The 27380-nt window shown below is 43.2% G+C and overlaps 1 protein-coding gene across 6 annotated transcripts in view; it reads right to left on the bottom strand.

Annotated features, from left to right (window-relative positions):
• Positions 1-27380, bottom strand: part of KALRN (kalirin RhoGEF kinase) — a 1333112-nt gene that overhangs the window by 765151 nt on the left and 540581 nt on the right. For all 6 annotated transcript variants that reach the window (XM_069224644.1, XM_069224642.1, XM_069224641.1 and 3 more), the window contains exons 8-9: positions 13690-13821; positions 8337-8567 (exon numbers count right to left, since the gene is read on the bottom strand). In XM_069224644.1, the coding sequence (XP_069080745.1) occupies positions 8337-8567; positions 13690-13821 (363 nt within the window). The remainder of the gene's footprint in view (positions 1-8336; positions 8568-13689; positions 13822-27380) is intronic.

Raw genomic sequence — 27380 nt, forward strand, 5'->3', positions numbered from 1 at the left:
ACCCAAGCATTTGGCTGGGGCTGGTTCTGATGCCCTGTGACCACAAGCATCAAAGTGCTCCAACTGAATGGAAGCACCATCACCAATAAACTCATTTGGTGTCCGCACCAGCCAGAAGGGTCAAGGATGCATCTAAGCCATTCCGTGTACAGGACAAAAAGGTTTTAATGGCTACTGTACTAAATAAACAATTCTTCCTCTTAATAATTGCATACTTATTTTGTAGCCCTGGACAAGGACAGCTTCCTTAACTATCGGAAGATCACTTTTCTCAGGAAGCTAACACAATAGTCACTGAGGGTTCTTGGTGTGGTGTGTAAACCTCTTCCTTAATTCAAGGTAAGATAAACACGACATCTAATGGATCACCACATTCTCAGTTTCCATAAGCTAGGATGACACTGTTTCTCGCATCTACAATTGGTTATCTTTAATCAAAGATTATGGCCCCAGCGGTTTGCTGACGGCACAGGGAACTATGGGGGTCATTACGACCTTGGCGGGCGGCCGCACTCACGTGGCCCCCATTAAGTCATTCCAGCTGGGCCGGCGGGCGCAAACCAAGTTTGCGCCCGCCGGCCCAGCAGGAATGAGGCCGCAACATAGGAGCCGGCTCCTAATGGAGCCGGCGGTGTTGCGGCCGTGCGACGGGTGCAGTTGCACCCGTCGCGCTTTTCACTGTCTGCTATGCAGACAGTGAAAAGCTGGCCGGGGCCCAGTTAGGGGGCCCCTGCACTGCCCATGCCAGTGGCATGGGCAGTGCAGGGGCCCCAGGACACCCCTTACCGCCAGCCTCTTCCTGGCGGTGCAAACCGCCAGAAACAGGCTGGCGGTAGGGGGGTCATAATCCCCAGGGCAGCGCTGCTTGCAGCGCTGCCCTGGTGGATTATCACCGCCAGGGCTAAAACGGCGGTAAACCGCCGGCCCCGGCGGTGCGACCGCGGCGCTACCGCCGCGGTCGTAATAAGGGCCTCCGTACCGCCAGCCTGTTGGCGGTACAGACGCCACATTACCCCTGGCGGTCTCTGACCGCCAGGGTCGTAATGACCACCTATGTCTTATCCACCCAGTGTCTATTGCAACCTCTGTCTAATTACGTGTAAGATCGTGTGGTGCTGTGGGACAGAGAAAAAATGGCTACATTTAATTTCTGGCATTCTCTGGACGTTGCTGAATTTTCTGGCCAGAGACACGTCATTGCAAAGAAAAGTTGCACTACGTTGAGTAACGGAGGCCAGTGAGTCTTGGGCTTGGCTGTTTCCAAGCAGTGCTATCAGCAACTCATAACACTAACTTGCAGAGTTGCCAATCTACAACCCATCACGACGGACCCACAAAGATCAGGTGCAAATTGCCACCCACAAATTTACAACAGCAGAGTTTTCATACATTAGTTGGTGTCTAACCGGTGCCCAATTATGCACTGGGCACCTCTGAGTAGGGAATAAATAACACACTAGAAGATGCACGTTATTCTCTATTTCAAGATGTCCAAAGAGAACGTGCACAATTTGCTCTCCCATGATTTACAGCAGGTATAATCCCATTTTAAGCACAAAGTTGAGCACAAAATGGGATTACGAACCCCATCATGATCAGAAGCCTAGTGAACACACTGTAAACAGTGCTCTTTATTTTATTTTTATTTACTTGTTTTTAAAAAAACAAGTGCACAGCCCCATTCCTTGCATGTGAGTGTGCATGTGAACAGGAACAGTATGGGAACATGACAAAGACACACGTGTAGTAAGTTAACCACAGTTTTAGCTGCACAAGTTTTAAACACAGTATTTTATAAGGTATGATTTCTTGAAAACAAATTGAATATCTCCTAATTTATACAGCAGATGTAGCGACTGTTTATGTAGAGGAGGGATCAATGCTCGCTTAAGGGAGTGAGTGACTGCACTTGTATGCAGCACTTAATAGCTCTGAGGGCTAGAGAATTCTGAATCATTCAATAAAACAACCAACTACTTTGCTTTCTGTAGAAGTTCACCTTGTTGTAGCTATAACTCAAGAGAGTTCTATGTGGTTGTACCTTGGTACTGGCCGCTGGACTATGGGTTAAATTTGGGAACCATGGCCAGGCACGGTGCTGCAGATTGGAAGCGAGGGCAGGAGTGACTAAAAAGAAATGTATTCTTCTAATATAGAAGACACTGGATGACTAAACCTAAAGCTAGTCCTACTGGCTGCATGCAGATAATAGACAGCCCGCTTGATGAGACAACGTCATTTCCTCTGATCACAGACTGTTTCAATTGAGGGCCCTGCGTGATGTGAGATTGGCTCTTCTCCTCAGACTGCAGCCCAAGCCAATGTCCACATTTTGCAATGGATCAGCTTGTAGCCCGTAGGAACCCCGAGTAAGAAGCCAAACTCTAAATCAGGAACTACAGGTGAACTTCCTTCCATGCCACAGGGGCTTGATATTTAAATATTAAATCTACGTCAAACTCAAGAATTTTTGCTGACTGGTTTCACCTGCATAACTATTGAGGTAGAATTTTTATGTCCACATCCAGTACATAATCTGAGCAGGAATAGGGCAGCAACACTAGTTTTTTGGAGCCAGGTCCTTTCCATCATTTAAGTAAGACGAAGTCAGAAAACTGAAAAAGAATGAAGTAGAAGACAGGAAAATAGTGACAAAGGGAGCAAGCAGGGATGGAAGAAAACCTGGAACTGTGGGCTAGAGTGACAGAAGAGCAGGATGCTGGAAGAAAGTGGCATGAGATGGAATCAGGACAAGGCCTTCTTGGTATTTGGCAGCACTGGCATTTCGCAGTGCTGTAGCAGGGTTATATAAAAAACCAGGGCCATAGCAGCATTTCTTTTTCAAATTATATTTTGTGCCCAAGTGCCTCGCTGTCTCTGGTCCCGAAATACAATGGCTACTTTTCCACTTTTTACCCACCATAAGTTGAAAATGTCCTTCCACTCCTTGAATCTTTATCAAGGCAGGGATAAAATACATCACAAAACTCATCCTTGAGGGCGCAGGCAGAGAGTTAAATGAAACGTTTCGATAAGAGGTCAAAGTAGATATTACAAATAATAGGAGAAACAAAAGATCCCGGTACAACTCTGCAACTTAGGGAAGAGAAAAGAACGATTCCTCATATTATTTTCGAGGCTGAAGGCATGTAATCACGCTCAAGGCACATGATAAAAAAATCAGATCCTTTCTTCCTTTCAAACAGTACTTATGAGGCATGACCCTGCATGACTACTATAATACAGTTGAAAGCAGCTCTGGGATCAGCATTGCAGCATGTGGTTCTTCACAGCAGAGACTATGCTGCATGACATGATTGTAAAAGGCCTCTAATACCATCCACATCACAGCCCTGGGATATTTAATGCATCAATATAGCTACGTAAGCGGTGACTAGCTTCAAGCATTATTAACGAAGCTGTCCTTATTAACATCTTGCGCATATTTCGTTGCATGTAAACCAACATCATGAGAAAGAAGGTGGACCATGCAACGCAAGAGGCAAAGACATTGCTATGCTCTAAGCCAAGAATTAAAAAAAGAAAAAACAGAATTAAAATGTCCTGGGGCTGCACAGCAAGGATCTGACTTACAACTTCCACACTTTATGCTTGCACCATGACTCATTCAGGTCACTAAGAATTTGAAGGCCTACTTCTTCAAGAAGCACTTTATTCACCATCAAATGGAACCCTTCCAGATGCCATAGTTTCTGGAACGACAGAGGGAATCCTTCTCCCCATTAATGAATATAAAGTCAAAATGATTGCCATCTTTTACATGACATTAGTTCATTTCCATTGCTCCAAGGCCAGGTGGGTGGTGCGGCTACACTGCTACATAAATACAATAAATGAAGGCACCCGAGTTTACTTCAGTCCACTAACCCAGAAACTTTAGCCATGTAATAAAAGGGTAGAGGGACTTCCTATCTTCGGAAGGAACACATAGATTACTGGACACTGAGCAAGTCACCACAGGAGTAGCTCTCAACGACTAAAGAGCCTTCAGGCAATTACAACCCAATTTTTTTGTTTTTAAAAGCTACTTTATCCCTGTTGTGTGTCTGCTCTGGAATTTCCCAATACTGGCCCAGTACTGTGTATGGGTCTTAGATGATGTCAACTAGTTTTTCAAAACACAGATTGCACGCTTCCCAACGCATGTCCTCTTAGGTCTACCCAACCAATTAGAGTACCAACTGAAGTCCCTAACAGGCCAACAAATGGCTTTAGATATCCTCTCCCTTTGGGGCTTGTGAAGAGTCTCGGACTGCACTGCATGGCTTCTTAAACTGTAGCACTTATTAGGCATGGAAAAAGTGATGCTGTCTACAGAGGATAAACTAGAAACTTATCAAGCGATCAGGACCCCCATTGTTAATCTCCTTTCATCCGAGTTTAATGAGCTGACCTGTCTCAAATACCTTAAATTGCAACATCTGCTTCCTCCCTTCCAGGAGACAAGGGGGATACCGACTAACACCATTTCACAATGTGGGTGGTATGAGGCGCGCAGGTTTGATAACCTCTGGATTTCATGGCAGAAACATGGGGCTGACACTTCAACTACCTTCTTAATATGAGTATGGGGGTGGGTTGTTGGGGTTGTGAAGAGGAAACGGGAGGGTTCTGTAGGAAAGTACCATCTTGCCTGGCATGTTACCCCCATATTTCACTGTATATATGCTGTTTTAATGTATGTGTCACTGGGACCCTGCCAGCCAGGGCCCCAGTGCTCATAAGTGTGCCCTGTATGTGTTCCCTGTGTGATGACTAACTGTCTCACTGAGGCTCTGCTAACCAGAACCTCAGTGGTTATGCTCTCTCTGCTTTCCAAATTGTCACTAACAGGCTAGTGACCAATTTCACCAATTCACATTGGCATACTGGAACACCCTTATAATCCCCTAGTATATGGTACTGAGGTACCCAGGGTATTGGGGTTCCAGGAGATCCCTATGGGCTGCAGCATTTCTTTTGCCACCCATAGGGGGCTCTGACAATTCTTACACAGGCCTGCCAGTGCAGCCTGAGTGAAATAACGTCCAAGTTATTTCACAGCCATTTACCACTGCACTTAAGTAACTTATAAGTCACCTATATGTCTAACCTTCACCTGGTGAAGGTTGGGTGCAAAGTTACTTAGTGTATGGGCACCATGGCACTAGCCAAGGTGCCCCCACATCGTTCAGGGCAAATTCCCCAGACTTTGTGAGTGCGGGGACACCATTTCACGCGTGCACTATACATAGGTCACTACCTATGTATGGCGTCACAATGGTAACTCCGAACATGGCCATGTAACATGTCTAAGATCATGGAATTGTCACCCCAATTCCATGATCCCCCGGGTCTCTAGCACAGAACCCGGGTACTGCCAAACTGCCTTTCCGAGGTCTCCACTGCAGCTGCTGCCAACCCCTCAGACAGGTTTCTGCCCTCCTGGGGTCCAGGCAGCCCTGGCCCAGGAAGGCAGAACAAAGGATTTCCTCTGAGAGAGGGTGTAACACCCTCTCCCTTTGGAAATAGGTGTGAAGGCTGGGGAGGAGTAGCCTCCCCCAGCCTCTGGAAATGCTTTGATGGGCACAGATGCTGCCCATCTCTGCATAAGCCAGTCTACACCGGTTTAGGGATCCCCCAGCCCTGCTCTGGCGCGAAACTGGACAAAGGAAAGGGGAGTGACCACTCCCCTGACCTGCACCTCCCTGGGGAGGTACCCAGAGCTCCTCCAGTGTGCCCCAGACCTCTGCCATCTTGGAAACAGAGGTGTTGCTGGCACACTGGACTGCTCTGAGTGGCCAGTGCCACCAGGTGACGTCAGAGACTACTTCTGATAGGCTCTTACCTTTCTTACTGGCCTATCCTCCTTCCTAGGTAGCCAAACCTCCTTTTCTGGCTATTTAGGGTCTCTGCTTTGGGGAATTCTTCAGATACCGAATGCAACAGCTCACCAGAGTTCCTCTGCATCGCCCTCTTCACCTTCTGCCAAAGGATCGACCGCTGTCTGCTCAGGATGCCTGCAAAATCGCAACAAAGTAGCAAAGACGACTACTGCAACCTTGTATCGCTTCATCCTCCCGGCTTTCTCGACTGTTTCCTGGTGGTGCATGCTCTGGGGGTAGCCTGCCTCCATTCTGCACCATGAGCTCTGAAGAAATGTCCAGTGGTTCGACGGAATCTTCCCCCTGCAACCGCAGGCAACAAAAGACTGCATCACCAGTCCTCTGGGTCCCCTCTCAGCACGACGAGCGTGGTCCCTGGAACTCAGCAACTCTGTCCAAGTGACTCCCACAGTCCAGTGACTCTTCAGTCCAAGTTTGGTGGAGTTAAGTCCTTGCCTCCCCACGCTAGACTGCATTGCTGGGTACCGCGTGATTTGCAGCTGCTCTGGCTCCTGTGCACTCTTCCAGGATTTCCTTCGTGCACAGCCAAGCCTCGGTCCCCGACACTCTAACCTGCAGTGCACAACCTCCTGAGGTGTCCCCCGGTTCACTTTTCTTCTAAGTGCCTGTTCCGGTACTTCTGCGGGTGCTGCCTGCTTCTGTGAGGGCTCCCTGACTTGCTGGGTGCCCCCTCTGTCTCCTCATCCAAGTGGCGACATCCTGGTCCCTCCTGGGCAACAGCAGCATCCAAAAACCCTAACCGCGACCCTTGCAGCTAGCAAGGCTTGTTTGCGGTCTTTCTGCGTGGGAACACCTCTGCAAGCTTCTTCACGATGTGCGACATTCATCCTCCAAAGGGGAAGTTCCTAGTCCTCTTCGTTCTTGCAAAACACCAAGCTTCTTCCATCCTGTGGCAGCTTCTTTGCACCCTCAGCTGGCATTTCATGGGCATCTGCCCACTCTCGACACTGTTGCGACTCTTGGACTTGGTCCCCTTGTCTTACAGGTACTCAGGTCCGGAAATCCACTGTTGTTGCTTTGCTGGTGTTGGTTTTCCTTGCTGAATCCCCCTATCACGACTTCTGTGCTCTCTGGGGGTTGTAGGTGCACTTTACACCTACCTTACAGGGTCTTGGGGTGGGCTATTTTTCTAACCCTCACTGTTTTCTTACAGTCCCAGCAACCCTCTACAAGCTCACATAGGTTTGGGGTCCATTCGTGGTTTACATTCCACTTTTGGAGTATATGGTTTGTGTTGCCCCTATTTCAATCTATTGTAACTTTACACTGCTTGCATTACTTCCTTTTGCTATTACTGCATATTTTTGGTATTGTGTACATATATCATGTGTATATATGGCATCCTCATACTGAGGGTACTCACTGAGATACTTTTGGCATATTGTCATAAAAATAAAGTACCTTTATTTTTAGTAACTCTGTGTATTGTGTTTTCTTATGATATTGTGCATATGACACCAGTGGTATAGTAGGAGCTTTGCATGTCTCCTAGTTCAGCCTAAGCTGCTCTGCTATAGCTACCTTCTATCAGCCTAAGCTGCTAGAAACACCTCTTCTACACTAATAAGGGATACTGGACCTGGTACAGAGTGTAAATACCCCTTGGTACCCACTACAAGCCAGGCCAGCCTCCTACAGGTTCCGGTTTGGATGTTCTCATTCTGTACACACACACTGTCAGCCTCTGGGTTGTGTGCGACAGAGCTGTGTGTTTCTCTTCATTTTATCAAGATTAATAAAACAGAAGTGACCAATTAAAAAAAAAGATCTTTTTTTTCTAAATTCATAAAAATGAAAAGCTGGCGAAACATCAGCTCCTAACACTTGAAAATGATACTTTCAGGGCATATTTTCAACCACTCTAAGCTTACACTCTGGCTTCTGGGGTAGACTTGGCAATGGGCCGAGAGTAGCAGGCACGCACTGAGTGTGTCTGGGGCAAGACAATAAAAAAAACGAATATGTTAAGAGTTATCAGTTTCTCATTCGGACAACTCACTAACGTCAGTTAAGACCATCAGAGCCACGATTTTAATCACGGACTTGTGGATGTATTGCGGCATAACGACCCTTACAGGCAAGAAAAACATATTCACAGCAAACTAATCAACAAGCAAAGAATATATGAACTTCTAAGGTAATTGATTCCACATTTTGTTATTTTAATGAGAGAAAGAAAGAAGAGGAGAAACAAGCAATGAGGGTTGCCTTGGTGACCTCGGCTCTCTCACTCAATCGTCTCCAGCTTCCCATCTTCCTTCATTCCTATTTCTCCTAACACAAAAAGCATCTTGGATTGATCCATGCAAAAGGAAGATATTTTTCCCTGTATAATAGCAGACCTGCTGCTCTGCCAATGCTTGCAGTCTCGTCAGCGCAAGTGCACCAGATAACAGGAAAACATTATGAGACCAGAGGGAACTTCCTTACCTGTTGCACATCCTGCTGGAAGACGCACAGCTGGAGCCGCTGGTGCAGCCGAACCTTTCTGTGCTGCCAGATGCTCTCAAGCCTCCGCTGATGGTGCAGCACTTCATGTACCACGTCCAGGACCTGGTGGACTGCCTTCGAGTAGTTGGCCGTGGCCGTCAAGGATTCAGAGTTCCCTGGACTTAAAGGTCGCTGGAGGACATCCAGGAGAGCTTTACCATCTTGGCTGACCTGTAAGATAATTCAAAGGTAGAGTTGCTCCGCTGTGCTACAATGGTAGGAGGAAATCTTTTAGTTCAATGGTGTCCGGCGTAAGCAATGGAAGGCTGGAATCATGCCAGATTTTCTTTGAAAACCAAGGACGATGTGAATGGATTCCATTTGAATACATTTTAAATAAGACATTATGTAAATACCTTCAAAATCTATCAAATTCTGATCTCCTGCACATACACTGGTCAATTCTTAACTTTTTATTTTTAATTGGGTCCAAATTAATTTCCTTTGGATTCACAAACAGAGTAGGCTTAACCCACACCTCAAAAGAACGGTTTAACAACTACAAATCTTTCTTGCATGGCTAGCATATCATTCAGTAACAGCTCTGAAGGCAGGTAGGCCTCATTGCTGTATTCATGATTTTTTATGAGGGCAGTCTACTCTAGAGCCTGGTCCAAAATCACCAAAGCGTTGGCTCCGTTACTGCATAGTGTTTTATTTATGTAAAGACTCACCTTTCTGTGTCTGGATGGGGAAACAGAATGTATTTGCCTACAGATTGTATGAAATGGCAGGAAAAAAGGACACTGACTCCTATGAATGATTTCTCATTTCTGGAGAGATTTTCAACTATACAGACAGGGAGGTCCTAACTCGCCAAAGGCAAAAAAAAAATCGTTTTTTAAGAGAAAAACACTGAAAAATGTCTTGCTATGGTTGTCGTGAGGCAGTTGCTTTTTATTATCTTACACATCGTGCACTCCGGCTCAATCCTTGCCTGTGTTTATTATCAGAAAACAATGGTACTCATATAGTGGTAGGATTAAACAGACAAATAGGTGCCAGCGTTAAGAAATTATCACGGTTTAAAAGTAAGTGGCTTGCAAATAAATAGGATAGAGGTAACTGTAGTGTGAGGAGTGTCAGAAACCTTGGCAAGATGACAGTTTAACAACCACACTAACTGCAACGGGACGTTTGATGTAAAAAAAAAAAAAAAAAAAATAGGGTGCCCTCTTGTGGTGGCACCACAAGACTTAATGTTACTGTGAGGAAACCGCAGAGGTGGCGGGTGCAGCACATGCATAAGTCTCCGCCAGCGGAAATTGCTTGGGCCACATTAGAGTCCAATATTTGCCTATTATGCCATTTCAGATGGGGAACAGCATTATGAACATCAAACATGACCCTGCTCCAATAGGAGCAGTCCATCTCAAAATGAAAGGGCAAGTTGTCCTCCCTGAGTAGGAACACAATGAACTCTAGCCTGACATGAGGCTTGTTGGGCCTTATCTGTGTATCAAAAAACAAAGTGATGGATGGAATACTTGAAGTAATCTCACCCACTGGCAGTCTCTCTGGACGCATCGTTAACCATAGTTTTTTGCCCACCATGCCACCTGAGTTTCGACTCAACCATACCCAAATCAGTCTTGGCCCTGCTCCTCATGAAAATAGTCCAGCCTAAACTGCCAGGCCTGGTCCTCCTTGAACCTGAATACAAGCAACCCATGATCAGTTTTGCTGTGGTTAAATTGGACAGGACAAGTTCAGCATATTTCAGAGTGGCCCAACATCTTTGCAGAATGGATGAGTCCACCCTGTGAAAATAGTGTGTGGACGCCATCTACCCACATGTACCCCGACTTGTGCCCTGACTAACAACAACATTTAGCAGTTTTAAGCACTCTTAATTTTAGCAGAAGGTGAAGAACGGCACGCAGAAACATTTATTTGTTCAGGATCACACCACTTGGTCATATGAGCAAGTTGTAGAAAACGGGTCACGCCATCTGCGCAAATAAATCTGGACACTGCCTGCACAAAAATGTTTGGGCATCTCCGCCATTGTCCATTTGGCACTAGCAAACTATTACACAACTTACCTCTTATAACCTAGATACAGCTAGCAACTTTTTCTGCCATTAAATGCAAGTATCAAAAACAAATTCTGTTTACAGTTGGGCAAATGCTGTCAAAAAAAAAAAAAAAAAAAAATCAAGCACTGACCACAGAAATGTTTTTTTATGTGATCCAGTCTACTACTTTTTATAATAAAAAAAAAGCTGAACGCTAGCAGTATTTCATATTATTGAATTTGTAATTGCTTTTATACGGCACTTACTACTCCTGATGAGGCATTTTAGTGCTTTAACTACTAGCATCATCAGGGAGGCATTATCACAATGGTTGTTCCTACAGAGTGAGGTGACGGCCATCAATTATGAGAGCTATTCTGCTCAAAATTCTGAAGGCGAGCACCTCTAAACTATTAAAAATAGATATCATCGGACGCGGGTGCTAAACTACTTCCTTTTACTCGCAGGGGGCACGCTGACCAAAGCATCTTATTTTTACCCAGGCACCTATCATCTATTAAAACAACCAGGTGCAAGGGCAATGGATCGGAAGCTGCTGTCTGCAGGTCATGCATGCATATTCACAACACGTGCGTGAGCCTGCTGAGCTGGCCTTGCTGGCGCTCTTTAACATGGTAGGACAGCATACTCATGGGTACATCTTTGATCTCAATTCTCGTGTAAAAGAGCGCCACGTCAACCTACAGCATTAGCAGCAAATTGGTATTGGCACCTACAAGATGGAGGAAGACGGAAGACGGTGTAGGAACGGCGCTCCATTTTGGGGGCAGCCTTACCTCGCTTACTTCAAATTCTAAAAGAGCTGGGGCGCCAAGAGACTCGTTATTCATGGCTGGTGCTGTTTTTAGAACGTTCTGGACATGAATTATGCAAAGAATAACATAATACTAATTTCTTATCTCTGGATAGGTCTTCGAGTACCTTGCTGCTGACGGGCTGCGAAAGCCCAGCCGGAGCTTGCCGGTAAGAAGTGAGCCCTACTCCCCCTAACGCCCCCACCCTCTGACCCCCCGTCAGAGGGTGGGGGCGTTAGGGGGAGTAGGGCTCACTTCTTACCGGCAAGCTCCGGCTGGGCTTTTCCACCGAAGGCCCAACGTAGCTGGGGTCTCAAGGCATGACTGGGCTGCCCTAACATGGAAAATACGTAATGTCTGCGTTTTACAGCGGGGAAGTGGGTTGTGCACAAATAAAACAGTGACTTACCGCTGTCCCGATCAGTCTATTTAACACGCCAGCCACTTAAACCACGTCAGCTTAACAGTGTGACCTACTTAGGTTATTCTCCACAGAGCCGGCGCTACACATATGTTGCTGTCAACTCATCTATCTGTATTGCACAATGGTGGACGCCACTGTGTTTTATAGTTGTTATACTCTTCAAATGAAAAGCAATTATTTGTTTCGCTAATAATTGTAGTGCACGTTGACAAATCGTAAAACTTTCCCAATAAAATGTTGATTCTCCTCTGCTCCTTAATGTGAAGTTCAGCGCCCAACCCTAAAGCAGGGACCAAGAAAAACAGGGAGGGAGTTTTTTTTTTTGGTGGTGGTGGTGGTGGGGGGGGGGGGGGGGGGAGTATGGGGGGCGGTAGTTATTTCGGTCACTGCGCTTTGTGGCTTTTGTCACCACTACAGGTCTTGTCACTTCAGAATCAAGATATCGTCTTAAGTGACGAATCATGCAAGATTGAGTGAAAGAATACCAACATTTCCCGTTAACTGAGCGCTAGAAGTGATTCAAATTTAGTTAACAAAACCCTTGAGAAAGCTACTTGACCAATTTGCGTGAGCAAAACACATTTCGGATCTACAGTTTCATTACTAATACAAAACCACTTGCTACACCCCTCTTTGATTTATGATGACTAAATAGTATATTTGGCTAATGGTGGCATGTCAAAATTCCGAAATCTCAATCTTTTATAAACGTAAACAGTTAAAATATTGTATTACTTTTAAAATGTAATTTTATCTTTTGTTTTAGTTGTTTGTTTCAATTACAATTATTTTATGTATTGTGTAGTAAATTTGTATAACTCAGTACATAACAAGGATGGTTGTAGTACTAACCAATATATATCAATGACTGAATTATTTATATATTACCAAATGGCTATCCGTCAGTCTGTATAAGATTACAGACACAAACAATACCTTCTATGCTGAATTTACAAAGGTAAACTGATTTTAAGGAGGAAAAGTGAGATGATTTATACAGGGCAGTGAAAGCTAGCACTGGAGTCTTCATCACTCCACATACATTCACCAATTGAGGAACTTACCAACCCCTATCAGTCCCTGATAGGCTAAGACTTTATTATTACTCATTTATCTATTATTCACTAGCAGCCCATTTCTTTTAGATTCGATTAAAAGAGAAATCTTAATTTCCATTAATTTAGAAGCGATTAAGGTGGAAGCTACTTAATTAGTGTCTTCTAGATGCACCTGAGTCAGGTGGAATATGTAATGCAAAAGATTAACTAATAATAGAATTAATAATAAGGTAGACTTCTCACTTTGTATCTTTTCGGCATTCCCAGAAGAACGAGCCTTCTTTTCAGTGAGGAATGTTAGTCCCTTCCTTTGTTCATTACATTTAGTTCTGCTTTTTAACAACCCGCATTTAACTAGACGGCAGAGTGTAAACAGAAGCATTTTGAACAGGAGCAGGCAAGTAACAGAAAAAATAGAGTAGAGATAGGATTACGATCTACTTTGCCACCTCCTCAAATCAATAACAAATGCTCTGCACAATTAGATAATAGCCTGAGTACAGGCTACTGGCCTGTGTAAGGGAGCATATAGTGACAGGTTTCACATTGTTAGCAACACAAAAGGATGTGCCTGTAGATGTGCCTGTAGGTTTGTGTGCTTGTAGGCATGTGTGATTAGGTGTTATGACAGACAGGTCACAGAGCCTGAATGGTCAAACTTTGACCACATCATTATTCCTTCTCCCCAGCACCTATCAACCCCCTTTAAAGGGGATAGTGGTTGGAGCATAGAAGGAAAAAGACATAACCCTTGGACACAGTCGAACATATTGTGTCTATATACGAAGGGTGAAACGATGAATTAGCCCTGCCCAAGCACAAAACTGTGGCTTCTAGATCGTCTACAAATCTCTGCAACAGAAGCTCTAGCAGCAATTCAGCAATTGAGGCACTGAGTAATCCAGAGACTAAAGCCAAAGATGCAAAGAAGGTCTCTGTCCTGAGTCACTGACCATGCTGTACCATGGTCTTACATACCTCGCTGTATGCCTGCGACACTTGCTCATACAGGGATTGGTGGTGGTGGATCGCCAGCTCCAGGTCTTGCATTTCGGAGGGAAGCCCTCCTTCGTTGCACATCTTGCACCAGGCATCAACACCTGACAGAAACTGAAAAACAAATCACACAGACCAATCAAAAAGCAGCAGCAGACTGTGTAACAAAGCCAGCTTTAAAAAAGAGATGTCAAAGTTCAGATGTCTTGCGCATCAAACATAAAATACAAGATAAATAAGTAAATAGCATTCCATCACATATTCTGTATGCAATTCTTTTATAAACATACCAAGCCTTGAACCACAAAACTGTCAAAAAATGTTAGTGTAAATATCCAAATTTGGGGTGGGGGGGCTTGACCACTAGCCAAGATGGCAGCGTGAGCCCGGGGCTCTGCACATCGTTGGATGAATGTACTGATTACGGAACTTCTAACCATCAAATTTCAACAAAATGAGCTGCTGACACAGAAAGAAGACTGTTGGGTGAGTGTGGAGTCACTTTTGGTTGCCGTTTTTAAGACATTTTGAGGTTACTCGCATGCCTGCTCTTATTTACCTCACGGCAGCCGCTATTTTACATTAAATGCGCTATTATGGAACTCTTTCTCTCACCCTAAAATGCGGCTACTGCTTATCTAGGAGGTTATCCTTCACCAGCAGCTATCTTGTGCTAATTTTTGAAGGACAACTACTTTATCCCTACTATTATTGTGTTACTGATCTTGGCTCAGTACTTAAATGATGCCAGCATGTGTTTTTTGTCATGAGAGCTCTCTTGCATGTTGATAACAAAGTACTTCTGTTAACTTTTTTCATCATAGGATCAGAGGAAAATGCTTATTGTTGCAGTTTTTTGCAAACTTGACGCATTGCTTCATTCTCTAAAAGCTTGTTCATCACATTAACTGCCATGTTTTGGATTTCCATGGCTATATAATGACATGTTCCTCGGGTCTTGAAATAATGCAGTTTTGTGGTTAAAATGACATTGCTAATAAATCATATCTCCTTGCACATCTTATCGAAGGTCTCCTCTCCTATCCTGCTCCACCTAGCTGCATAAGTCATTTTAGATTCCTCTGGATACCTCAGTCAATTTTCAACAGAACTCTTCCATAAGACTTATGTTACTTTGGCTGTTCTTGTTGTGCTAGATTTGAATGAGGTACTGCGAATTATAAGGGCAGACTAGAGAAATATACATTTTCCTCTCATCAAAAAGAATCATCCTCTCATAAATTGTGATTCTCTTTAAAAGTGGACAGCCGTCCTACTTCAAGTATTTTCGCTGCTTTAAATATTTCCTCCTCATCCTTGCCCTATCTCAGCAATGTGACGTCTACACATAAGCAGATCAAACAGGACTCACCTTCTCCTGTCAAACCTTCTTCACCTATCTCACTTGAACTCGTGCTGGGCCAAATAAGAGCTCTGGGACCATTTGTTGAGGAAACCAACACTTGCATTTAAAGTCTAGACAACAAATGGTCTCAAATGGAAGCAATAGTTTCAGCACTGGAACAACGTATTAGTGATGTGCAGGATGATACTAGTAAAATTTCAACTCTGGAAATGGAGGTGTCAATGTTAAAAACAATCAGAAGACTTAGAAAATAGAAACCAGCGTAATGACCTGGAAGAACTTGAAGGCAAGGAGTCCCTCTCAGTTTTTACTACTTTCTTGCCCCAGTCAGTGGGCTTGCCATCTTCCACAGTATTAAGTATTCAGAGGGCCCATAAATTAGGTCAAAGTCCTCAACTACATTCTTCCTCCCCTAAACCAAGGGGAGTGATTATTTTCTTTCTCGAATTTACTGACTTGTTGAAAGTCCTTAATGCAGCAAAGTCCAAAAAGAAATTCCTATGCAGGGCAGAAAGAATTTATATCACAGAACGTCTCAAAAGCCACGGTTCTCATCCACAACTTCGTTTATTAGTCCCGCTTGGGACTGTTTCTCCTCTGTTTCTTTAAAGTGACTTTTCATTACCAAACGTCTTCCTACATGACACCTGCTGATCTTAGATACTTTCTTTGTCTTCACTCCACCAGTACCATGGATACTTCTGGTCCTTCTACGGGATGAATGCATTTAATTAATCTCCTCAAATATGAATCATAGATTTTAGCATTTATCCATCTTGCTTATGTTCTTTTAGGTTATTTTATTTAGAGTGTATTTTCTTTACCAATTAACATCTTACCTTTTAACAGGCTCCTTCTTGTCTATTGTGTTATCATATTGTTTAGTTTCACTCATTCATTGAATCGTTTTGATCCCTTGCGGTCTTCATCCTGTGCTGTCACCAACCCCATCCTAATCTTCTCTTTCCTTTATTCTAACCTCTACTCCTAAAGCCTCCCCATTTATAGATATCTTCGTTCTACAAATATGACAGGGCCTAAATCTAAAGCAGAGCTACACTGTGAACCAGATTTGGGATGTACCTGGGCTATCTCTATTTGGAACAGAATATGGGTAGAACACATAGAATCTGTAGAACTTCCTCTACTTCTCAGTCATTATTCTTATTGTATCACAGGCTTTATCTTACCCCCTACACCATTTTAAATTCTCCATCAATACTAACCCAAATTGCTGGTCCTGTGAACAATTTAATGGGGGATCTTATGCACTTATTATTTCACTGTCCTCCTACAGCTTCTTTTTTGGATTAGATTTGGTCAAAACTTACTTCAGATTTTCATTTGAACTCCTCGTTATCTCCATTGACACATTTCCTGGGTAGTTTACCAAGGATATTCACTCAGATTTTAATAATTTGAAGTTGTTAGATCTCACATTGGCTCTGGCATTTCAACAGATTACAATTAATTGAAAAGGTTCTTCTAACCTATCAGTTAAAGCCAGGTGGTATAATGATTGTCATTATGACATATTGGATACCTCTTTTTGCTTCATTGCATTGTCCTCCTGCTAAGAGAGAGTTATACTGGTTACCTTTAGCTTTTTTAGAAAATGCTGCTAAAAAATATTCCAATTGTATTTCCAGAGAAAATTTTAAACCACCATAGGATGTTTATTTCTTTGCATTTGTTCTCAGCATAAATGTTGCTTTCTTTTATGGAACTTTTTATTCTATATTGCATGTTTTACTATGACTTGGTCTTCAATTTAGATATCTTTCCCCTTTCCCCTTCCCTCCCCTTGTATTGACAAATCATTTGGAAAATTAAAATAGCTTCTCTTCTTACCAACAAGTTTGTAGATTTGTTGTATTCTTCTCGCATTTGTATGGTTATGTTACTTTTTGCCATTGTTCTTTCTCAACAAAGCTGATTTACCTTAAATATTCAAATTTACACTTGTCAGTCAGTAGAATATTGTACAAAGAGTTTGTGGATCTTGTTCCTGACTGGGCCACTTCTTTTTCCAGATGAAATTAGCTGGAAGCGTATGCACACCATTTACTGGTCACGCGTGGACTTCATGGCAATCTATCTCTGAACATCTGAGAAATACAGAGAACCACCGGAGCACTGGACTGCCATTATTCCATCAGCAACAAATATGCTGCCACCAAGATGCGGCAACCATGGTTACTGTGCACAGGACAAGTTCAAATATCACAAGCCCTGGTCTCTCGGTAAAAGCCAGGAAGGCTGCTGAGTGCAAGGTTAGGAGCAAAAACTATCGCTTGATCCTGATTGCTCCGTTGGTTGCAACAAACCATCAGTCATGGCTGCCAACAATGATCTTCTCACTGACTGGCATATGTGTGTCTCAAATAATGAGTTAATCCTGCTTTGCTTAATTAAGAGTCCAATGTAAAGACATGATAATTCAAGGGCCTTCATTTAGATAACCTGTTGCCATGCTGGCAAAGACGTGGTTATTTCCAACACAAAACTTAATTTGTCTGGAAATAGTTTTTAATAATTTATTTAAATTCGCCAGAAGTTTGACAGAATTAAGTCTGTTTGGGTGTTTGCTACTTAGGGTATTAAAAATATTTATTACCCATCATTTTGCTTTATGTTCCTAAAAGACGGGTATTTGTTAAGTGCAAAAATGGAGATGTAAGGTGGTTCTACATTATATTTCTTTAGAATAGAGTAGATCAAGGATAAGGGCCAACCATCCAGGTCACGCAGCCAAGTTTATCCAGTTTATACCCAGCCCAGTGAAGAACACATCGAAACCTAGACTCGTAATCACCTCTGCACAAAACAAAAATCAGTAGAATAGTATGATTTTAAATTGCCTGCATGGCACTAGGCTGTAGTAAAACTGGAATTCGAAAAGTGCACGTTCTTGCACATCCCCTGTGGTGAAGCTGTGGCAGCCCATTTGTCATCACACCTTTTGCAGACGAAAGGATGTCTGCTGGGGAAAGTTGCCTTGGTATGAGTGCAGTGGTGGTCATCGAAGTTAGGAAATGTGATGGGTCCTAATGTTCATTAGGACTAAAGTAAACCCGAGACTGTCCATATCTGATGGTTTAGAATTGCTGCTGTCGGCAACATCAGAGGCCCAAAAATGGAAACCAGTCCACCGTTAATGCTGATAGCAAACACTAAGCATCATACCTTATCATATTTCAGCAAGGAATATTTTAACAGTCTATTTTTCAGTTTATACAAGCACTTACATTCTAAAACTAACCACAGGCAGGCAGTCAACAACAGTGCCTGGGCATATTGGGGCCATCAATTCTCAGTCAAACTGTGCAATGCAACCAATGTCATTGAGTGATTCATCCAGGGTCCGCAGGCCACGAGAGGAGCCTGCTCTCGCCTAAAAGAGTAACTGGTTGACATATGAGCTGGCACTTTGTGGTGTCAATTTCTCTGGCTTCTTTTTTTTAGTTATCTTCAATTTCAGCAGGTACAGCATAGTGTACTGTATTCTAGCCTGCCTTAGTTTTCAATTCATGGGGAGATACTCTCAGCATGCATCCTGAACCACCATAGTGAAGTCTTGGTACACGTAAAAGGTGTTTCCTTCATAAGATAGTGTTTGTTTCTCCCTAGCCATTCTCAGTACCACGTTACGGTCCTCATCGTTCAACAGCCTTGCTATTATTGAGAGGAACCCAGTGGAGGATGTGGCCCCAGAGTACAGAAAGCACATTCCACAGGGAACACAGAGGGAGAGGGTGCCTGTCTGGAACACTGATTTCAATAATGTTTTGAAATAGTCCACCATAATTCAAGCATTGGTAGATTCGAGTGTCCCTGTGATCTGCAGGTTATTTCATCTTCCATTCATAGCCTCCAGATCTTCGTTTCTTCCTTTAATGGCATTCAGTTCTTTAGACATATCTAATAGCTTTTCATTAGGACCTGTTGTGTCATCTTCCGGTGCTGAGATAAAGGATTCTGCAGTTGATATCCGCTTATCCTACCTGCCGATTGGAGTTGACATCTGGTTCCCGCTACTAGTGTCAAATTTCTGATCTATCGATATCAGGCATTTTTTGCATCTGTACAAGTAGAGTTTTGACCTTCATGTCCCCACTAGATGTTGGAAGGTCCTGTGATGACAACTGTGTTTCTGCAGAGGAGGTCCTGATTTTGTGCCTGGCATAACATTTTCATTTACCTGCTTTAGGTCCCCCTTGCCCATGACTTTCCCGGTTGGGGTCTTTGCAAGGAGAGCCAACAGTTTATGTCAATCAGGGGCAGAACCAGATATTTTACAACCAAGGGAACAGATTGTATGCCCAGCGCTGAAAACAATTAACAGACTTACTTATATGCCATGAGGGTAGATGTGAGCACCCCTGCACTTGAATGAGGTGCTGCTGCCCCCAAATAGTGCTGAGCCCCAATATCCACACATCAGTAAGCACCACAGTATGCGCTCTGAGTTTCCAACATATCATTAAGTAATGAGGTGCAGCGAGGTCAACCCGGAAGCACTGATAGATTCAGGATGTTCATTGCCTTATCTCGGCCCACAGCACATAGAATGGTGAATTAAGGGCCACAAGGCATAGCCCCAGAGCATGGTGAGTTAAGGCTCACGCGCATAGCACCAGTGCCTCAATTGTATTTGGGATCCTTAGGCCCCCAGCACTATACAACTTAGTCGTTCCGCAGGCCCCCTTGTCCAAAAGACACCGGCCACGATCTATTTTGCACAGTATAATCCTTGGCCCTGGTCTCTGCCTCTGGTGCAGGCATACCGGGCCACCCCGCCCTCCTGGTCAACGGAAGCCCTGAAGTACCAGGGACTCATGCAAGCGGCCTGAGTCCTACCTGCTGAGTGGCTCTCATTACCAGGGTTCCAAGGATGTCAGGCCATTCTCTCTGGCTCCTTCAGACACAATCTCTCAATTAGAAACCTGTGCCGCTCAGGTGGCTTGGAGTCGCCGTCTTAGTGTGCTTGGGTCCAACCGCGGCTGCTTCTCAAACTGTAGGTTATTCTGCCTTAAGGAACTCAATGTGGATCTTCACAGGATCCTTGCTGTTCCTGCATTTCCCCCCTCACAGAATTGGGTATTTGTGAGGATTATTATAATTGGTGCAAGGCATGAGGTTGTGGCAATCCTGGAACCTGATTCTCTAGCGCCTCCTACTACTGGTTCCTTACCTTGCATAATTGCTATATAAGGTTGTTTTTCTTCTGTAGGAGGTATAAAGCCGCCTTACGGTAACATGTACATTTTTCACCGGGCTCAGTATAAGCCCAACAGAGAGCTTTCTGGTTTCCAAAGACCTTTTGTAGGTTTGCCAGAACGTACAGTAGGCTTAAAACGAGACAATTGCTTAACATTCAGTGGCTTCATTGTTGTTCAAATTTGCATGCTTCTCATCCAATGGCTATGCATTGTCCATTGTGTGTTTGTTCCTACCCTGGAAAATACATTTTTACCATACTTTTGCTTGGCTGATTTGTATGTTTCCACTGCTTTCTCTTGATAAACAGCTTTTTTCTTTTTCTTTCAGCACTCCAAGAGTGTATATGTTTTGTAGCTCTCTCCTTTGCGTGCTGCTTCTCACTCCTAATCATTTAACTCCAGCGTGCTGTGGGTTCCCTCTTGTATACACCCACCCCGCACACTTTGTTTCTCTCTCCCTAGTGTGCTGCTTTTCCCCCTCCTTCAACCCAGCTTTACTTAAATTTTTCTCCCCTCGGAAGCTACCATTTGCTCTTTTTCCGCTATATACATACATATTGCGCTATATAAATACTATTACAATACAATATACATTTATATATATATATTTTTTTGGGTTAAAAACAAAACCACTGCTGAATTTCTATGGTTTTGTGTGAGTAAATTCAGAACGTAACTATGAAGTCCCTGTAACCTTTGTTCATTTAAGTGAATTTCTAAGGCTTTTAATTCTATTTCCTAACAATACTCTTCCTATAACCTTTGTTTTTTTCTGTGAATTTCTATTTTTTTTTTTAACGTTAAGTAATTGTAATCACCACCGTGCATGCCGATGCCTGGGCTACCCCCTATAACCACCCAAACCTGCGCCATGCATTCGGCCGTGCGCAGAGAGGAATAACCACAAAAGTAATTTTACTCACCACTGAGCACTGCGGTGGGCCACAGTGCATGCCCTGTGGCCTCCCAACCCCACCTCATGCTTGGCCTTCAGCTGTGTGTGGCAGGGGATGGGCACAGTATCTGGCCTGAGGCCAGGCCCTGCAGGCTACTTCCCATAACCACCCAACCCAATGCCACTCATGAAGTGTTTCTTTGTTTGGTGGAGATGTGATCATATTCCTGTACATCAAGAACGTGTCGCCAAAATTTTCAGGAAATGTGCTCGTGGGTTCTTTTAGTACACTGTCCAACATCCTGGAAAATGGTGGGAAGACACTGCATACCACTAATGTATATGGGGGAGCCAAAAAAGGCAGGGCTTCTAGCCCATTATACATACTTCTAGTATTCAAAAAGGAGAACACTATCTCTGGTCTCAGCATCAGATGACAAGAAAGAATTCACTTGTCACAGTCACTACATGAGATATTGTGCATGAAAAAAGCAAGGATGCAACACCTCCATCAAGGTTTACAGATAACCTTTCAAGGTGGAAATGCAGTAAAAACACTTGCTTTGCCTTGACCATGCCCAAGAAAATAAGATGATTAATACTTCACACAAGTGAAGCTTCTACTTGGACATCTTCTTTGTTTATATCTGCAAGTGCTTCCCCTTGAAGATTAATTTCTGTGAAATGTGCATTGTGCCAGAATAAATCCTTCCCTGCGTACTTATCTAAGATAAATATGCAGAGCAGTATTCATTGTCCCAGTTGGCTCCCCGCCAACTGCATGAGGCAGCATTGCACCAGCATGCAGGGAGCTGCTGGAAATGCAGCGCTCTCGGAGTGGGAGCAATACTTTCATCTCTTTCCCTACCCGCATGCCTGCGGGCAGGGAAAGTGATGAAAATGACGCTTCCAGGAAGCAGGAGCATTTTCACAACTTCTGCTTCCTCGAAACAGAGTATTTGCTTTTGCTTGGTGGGAGCTATCACAGCTCCCGCCAAGCAAAAGCAAACAGCTATCTCCTGAGGGTGGGCACCTCAGGAGATAGCAGGAGTCAGCCATGGGGCAGTCCCAGGGCCTCATATATGGCTCCAGGAGGGGGGCCGCGAGACCTTCTGCTTTGTTCTGCAAGGGCCAATCCTGGGGAGGTGGTGGTCCCCGGGGCTGTATATGGCCCAGGTATTGGCCGCGCCGCCTCCTTCTTTAAAAATGTAAAAGGCTCCGGGGAGGTGGGGGTTCCCGGGGTATGGGGGTATGTGCAACCCATCATTAGTTTTGCATTTGCTGAGGTGGTGGTTGTGGGAGGTGGAGTGTACTCCAACACATTTTTTTTTCTGTGTAGCCCCAGGGAGTTGGTGGTCCCCAGAACCGAGTGGGGTCAGCATGGTCCCCGCTTAATATTTGCATTAGCCCTAGGAAGGTGGTAGTCCCCATGGAATAATTATGCCCATGGGGGGCCAGGGGGAGGGGTGCAGGTTGAGGGGGCATTTTTTTAATAAGCTCTGCATGCCCCCAGGAACTGGCCCACCCAAGGGCTCATATTATAACAAGCCCAGGGGACTGTGCTTTTTTTTTTTTTTTAATTCACAGCAAAATTTGCTAATATTACAGTGAATTATAGAAAATGTTTTTTTGCCTTGGCGGGGTCTCAGGGAGACCCAAGGCTAGGTGGTTAGGGTATTCCTATTCTGCTCCCTTTTCTTTTTTTTAGCATTTTTTTGGTTCTCAGTTCAGTCCCAAAATGTCTGCCATCACTTGCTGGTTGAAGCGCTGGCAGCCAATCAGATCTCTGCACGAGTTCTGGACAATTCACAAATTTTACGTACTTCTAGATATACAAATTTGGATTTTTCCGGACCAAGAGCTACCTTTCTGCCAAATTTGGTGTAATACTGTCCAGCAGTTCGGGCTGCTGACAGGCCTAAAATTTGCATGCACAACAAGACCCAACTTGACACTTTTATAGAAAAATGTCATTAAGATTTGTCAAACAGCGACAAAGATATAGCCAAGTCAAAGGCTTTTCCTGTGGAAACTAAATCCTAACTATAACTACCTACTGGCAACCAGCAGTAAATGTTTTATATATAAATATATATTTTTATTTTTTTCACTGAAAAAAAGGTTACAGAGACGTAATAGTTAGGCTCACATTTTAATTGTATGAAACCTTAGCAATTCACCTGTTATTGTTAGAGTTATCTCAAGTAACTATAACTTGTGCCTTAAGGCAAAAATTTTACTGCAGATATTACATTGATGCTATCAAAGATTGCCATAATTTATGGGGTAATTAGCAGTGCATGGCGAGGGCGCAAGTTATAGTTACCCTAGGGCACAAGTTATAGTTACTTGAGATAACTAACTATAACTGGTGATTTTTTATGGTTTTGTACGTTTAAAATGTGAGCCTAACTATAACATCCCTGTAACCTTTGTGTTTTAAAGTTAATTTCTATGTTTTTCTTTAATTCTATTACCCAACTATAACGTCCCTGTAACTCTTGCTTGTTCAGTGACATTCTATGATTTTTTCTTTAACGTAAAGTAATTTTTATTACTATAAGTTAATCTTACAACCACCGCAGCATGGTCATTTTAATTATATTCTCCCTTTTTGAACACTGAGAGTAGTACGTTACAAATTAAAAAGGGAGAAAGACAAAGATAAACATAAAATGTTGGACCAAAAGGACAGCATCAGCCATAATTACCCCTGAGCCACTCAATTATCTTCAAAGGAGTGCCCAACATTCCAATATTCTAATATAGCCTTATAGACCGCCGTAACGGGCTATACCGGTCATTAAAGGCCCACTCCAGCATTTCGCCGAGGGCCTTTAACAAGGGAACAGGCCTTTAATGGCTGGTGTAACCAAGCTACAGTGGGCTATAAGACGATTAGAACAACTGACCATAGAGGGCAAAAAACAAAGGCTCATGGAGCCAGAGGAGGTAGAAAACCCACTTGGGCTCCATAGAGCCTTACTTCACACCAAAAGGTGTGAAAGACAAACATTGGTATGTTGGAGCGTCAGGCTTTCACCAGCCTTTAGAAGCCCGGAGCTACTCCACTGTCTTCAATGGCGTACTCAACATTCCAATGTTCTAATTTCCTTTAAAACGCTGTTCTTTTGTCACATTTTATTTTTACAAATCAGAACCAAGCTTTATACAATGTAGGATTTCCCTGTACATACCTGCTTGCAAACTCCGCTCCTTCATTGATCAGTTCCTCACAATGCTCATGTAAGATCGAACAGCACATCTTTTCACTATCTGCGCCTAAGCTATTGAACTATCTTCCTCTCAAATTAACGCTCATAAGTCAATCACTCAAAGTTTCGCAAATGCCTTAAGGTCCGACTCTTCCTCTGGATCAATCTTCTATTAGCTTTCCTAGTGCCAAAAATCCTTACTGTGTAGCTGTTATACTCCATAAGTACTTCATTCGTTTACACTAAGATCACATCCATACATGATTCAATTTGTTTGCATTTTGGATAGCATAAATAAATACATAAAAAACGGTTTGCAATAGGGTGGGTGTCTTACTAGAACTGCCCTGACCATGCGGACTCGTAGATTAAAAGATGGTGGTTTTGCTCTTCAGGAACTACTCAAATATTATGGGGCATCACATCTTGTGGTCCCTAATCGTGAGGCATTCTATATTAACAGCAAGCCTTCAATTTGAGAAATAGATGTGATGTAGCCTTTTAATGGAGACACCTCGAACCAAAGTCAGCCTAGACACACACCGTGTGGAAATCTGCAGAAGGATACAACAAAGACAAAATGTATTGATGTACCTCACCACTTTGTGGGCTCGCGCTGGAATGGAGAAAGTAACATTACTGTAGGACTTCGGTAGATGGGATTTAATAGGGATTTCCTCCATAGGGATTGAACGGGGAAGGGAAAACTCCAGAACTTAAAGGAATTTCGGTTAGAACACAGTCTTGGAAATACTGAAAGGTTTGGATACCTACAGCTTAGTCATGCACTGCATGCCCAAGTTATTGGGGTTACCCAGATCTCGCAAGATGTTCTCTTCAAATACAGAAGGGTGGGTTCCCAGATCCACAAACTTAACTCAATAGTACCCCGAACATCCCTGGATGGCTGAAATCCAGATGGCAGATTATCGAGGGGACTCAAGAGATCACTGAAGAGGCGGATTCCTTGAAGTTTCCACATGAAGTGGCTTTTGGGCCAGAGTTCAGACTCGGGCAGGCTGAACGACTGCATACGATTAACTCACTCTGAGGAAGCTTATAAAAACAGGGACAGCAGACACTTCTCTTTGTTTAACAAGATGGAAACAATTTTTTTTTAAACATTTACGTCTGCATTTACTAAATTTATTTTTTTACCATCGTATAAGTATTTATCCATATTTGTTTTGTGTTTCATGTATAAATGAAGTTATAAAATGGTATATCTTCACATTTATTTAACTAATGAATGTGCACTCCTATTTTGCCGTCTTTCTGGTTTTAGCAAATGAAGCAACCAAATATAACAAAACACCTACAGGTAAATGTTAGCATTAAACTATAAATGGATGTTGACATTGTTATTTAAGGAAATCTCTTTTTATTTTTTTATTTTTTTTTTAACTCCGCACACCATGTACGTGCTCAGTTTTTAGCATGAAATTGATGAGACTGTATAAAAAGTGACTCAAGAGAAGCCCAATTTTCTATATTTTTCAATTTAAAAAAAAGTTAATACAGACAGGAAACGTGTTTTTTTTCGGTCCTATTTATTTGTATAAAATCAGTAAAAACTGAAAACTAGGAGTCTTAATTGTGATCTATTTCACAACACATAGCTCTGGCCCAAATAATGGGAGATCTGGGATGAGTTTGGAAATGTTCTACGCTTAATAATGGAGACCGCAGAGTTTGGGGGTGCCTATACTGTGATGCTGGGAATAGGCAGTGATGACTCACCACCAAGTTCTAAATTACTTTGTGACCTACGACTAATGGCTGCCCGTCGAAATACTGCCACTCTCAAGAGTGATGCTACGTTCCAACACTGATAAGATGGTGTTCGGTTGTGGATAAAGCAGAGCTGCTGAGGAAGTGTGTACAATGGCAAGTGGCTGTCCTAATAAACCTGAAAAGCTTACTGAGTTTGAAGAAATACAGAAATATAACTGGAGATAATACAGCTCGATGTGCTTGGGGGAGCAGGGAGGCAGAGTGGAGTGGCTGAACTCTCTCCAGTGGGTAATATACATAATCCAATAGCTATCCATCACTTGTCTCTAGATACATCATGCTATCGTCCCCTGGTAAATATTTCACTTTCAATCCGAGTTGGTCTCAACAATGGAAGTCATAGTTGTACTGTGAACATGAGCATCTTTTGTTCTTGATTTCTGTTTCTGTTATAGTATGAAACAAAGCTGTTTTGTAAAAACAAAATAAAACATATGACCACATTACACTTATAAGGAATGGCTCAAAGATGGAGACCTGTTCAGTCCCACACCACCTGTTCAAGGAGGCTGTCACACGTCTTTGACTTAAATGCTGTAATAGGTGATTTGTTCCTCGCCTCAGAAGTTTGGCAGGCTGCCTTCTTGAAATGTGTTTTATTGCAGTCAGTGATTACTTTGTGCTGGTCTGTGTTGGTGCTTGGCACGGGCATATAATTCTTTACTTTCCACTCCTTTATGACGGTCCACACCAAGGTAGCACTGTGACTATATTCAGCAGAGTACATTAGTTTACCAAATTAATATACACTAAAAATAATAACAGTAGAACTTCAAGGCCACGGGTACTAGCATTAGGCAGCACAGGTGAGGCTGTGGGTGTTTCAAACTGCAGTGGACTCCTAAGCAATAGCTTGGGCCCTGGCAATTCTATCTTCACATATTAAGCACTGATTATAGTACATCAAATCTTAGTGTAAAAATAGCTCTGTGTAACCTACTTTCCCAGTTTGTCTTCAAAATAGCTCTTATTTTACTACAATAGTCCTACAAATGCTTCTCTTAAAATAGACCACAGTTGGGTCTTGCCTTATGTCTTCGGACTTGTGCTGCAGTCTCGTGCTTGTTGTTGAACCAGTAGGCATGAGACTCAACAGAATGTGCGATGAGAATGTGGAGAGTACGGGGAGACGGTTGGAAGGAGCCTAGCGATTAAGACCTGTTATCTGGATCGTCTTGACT

This window comes from Pleurodeles waltl, chromosome 3_1 (genome assembly GCF_031143425.1).
Source record: "Pleurodeles waltl isolate 20211129_DDA chromosome 3_1, aPleWal1.hap1.20221129, whole genome shotgun sequence".
NCBI lineage: Eukaryota > Metazoa > Chordata > Amphibia > Caudata > Salamandridae > Pleurodeles > Pleurodeles waltl.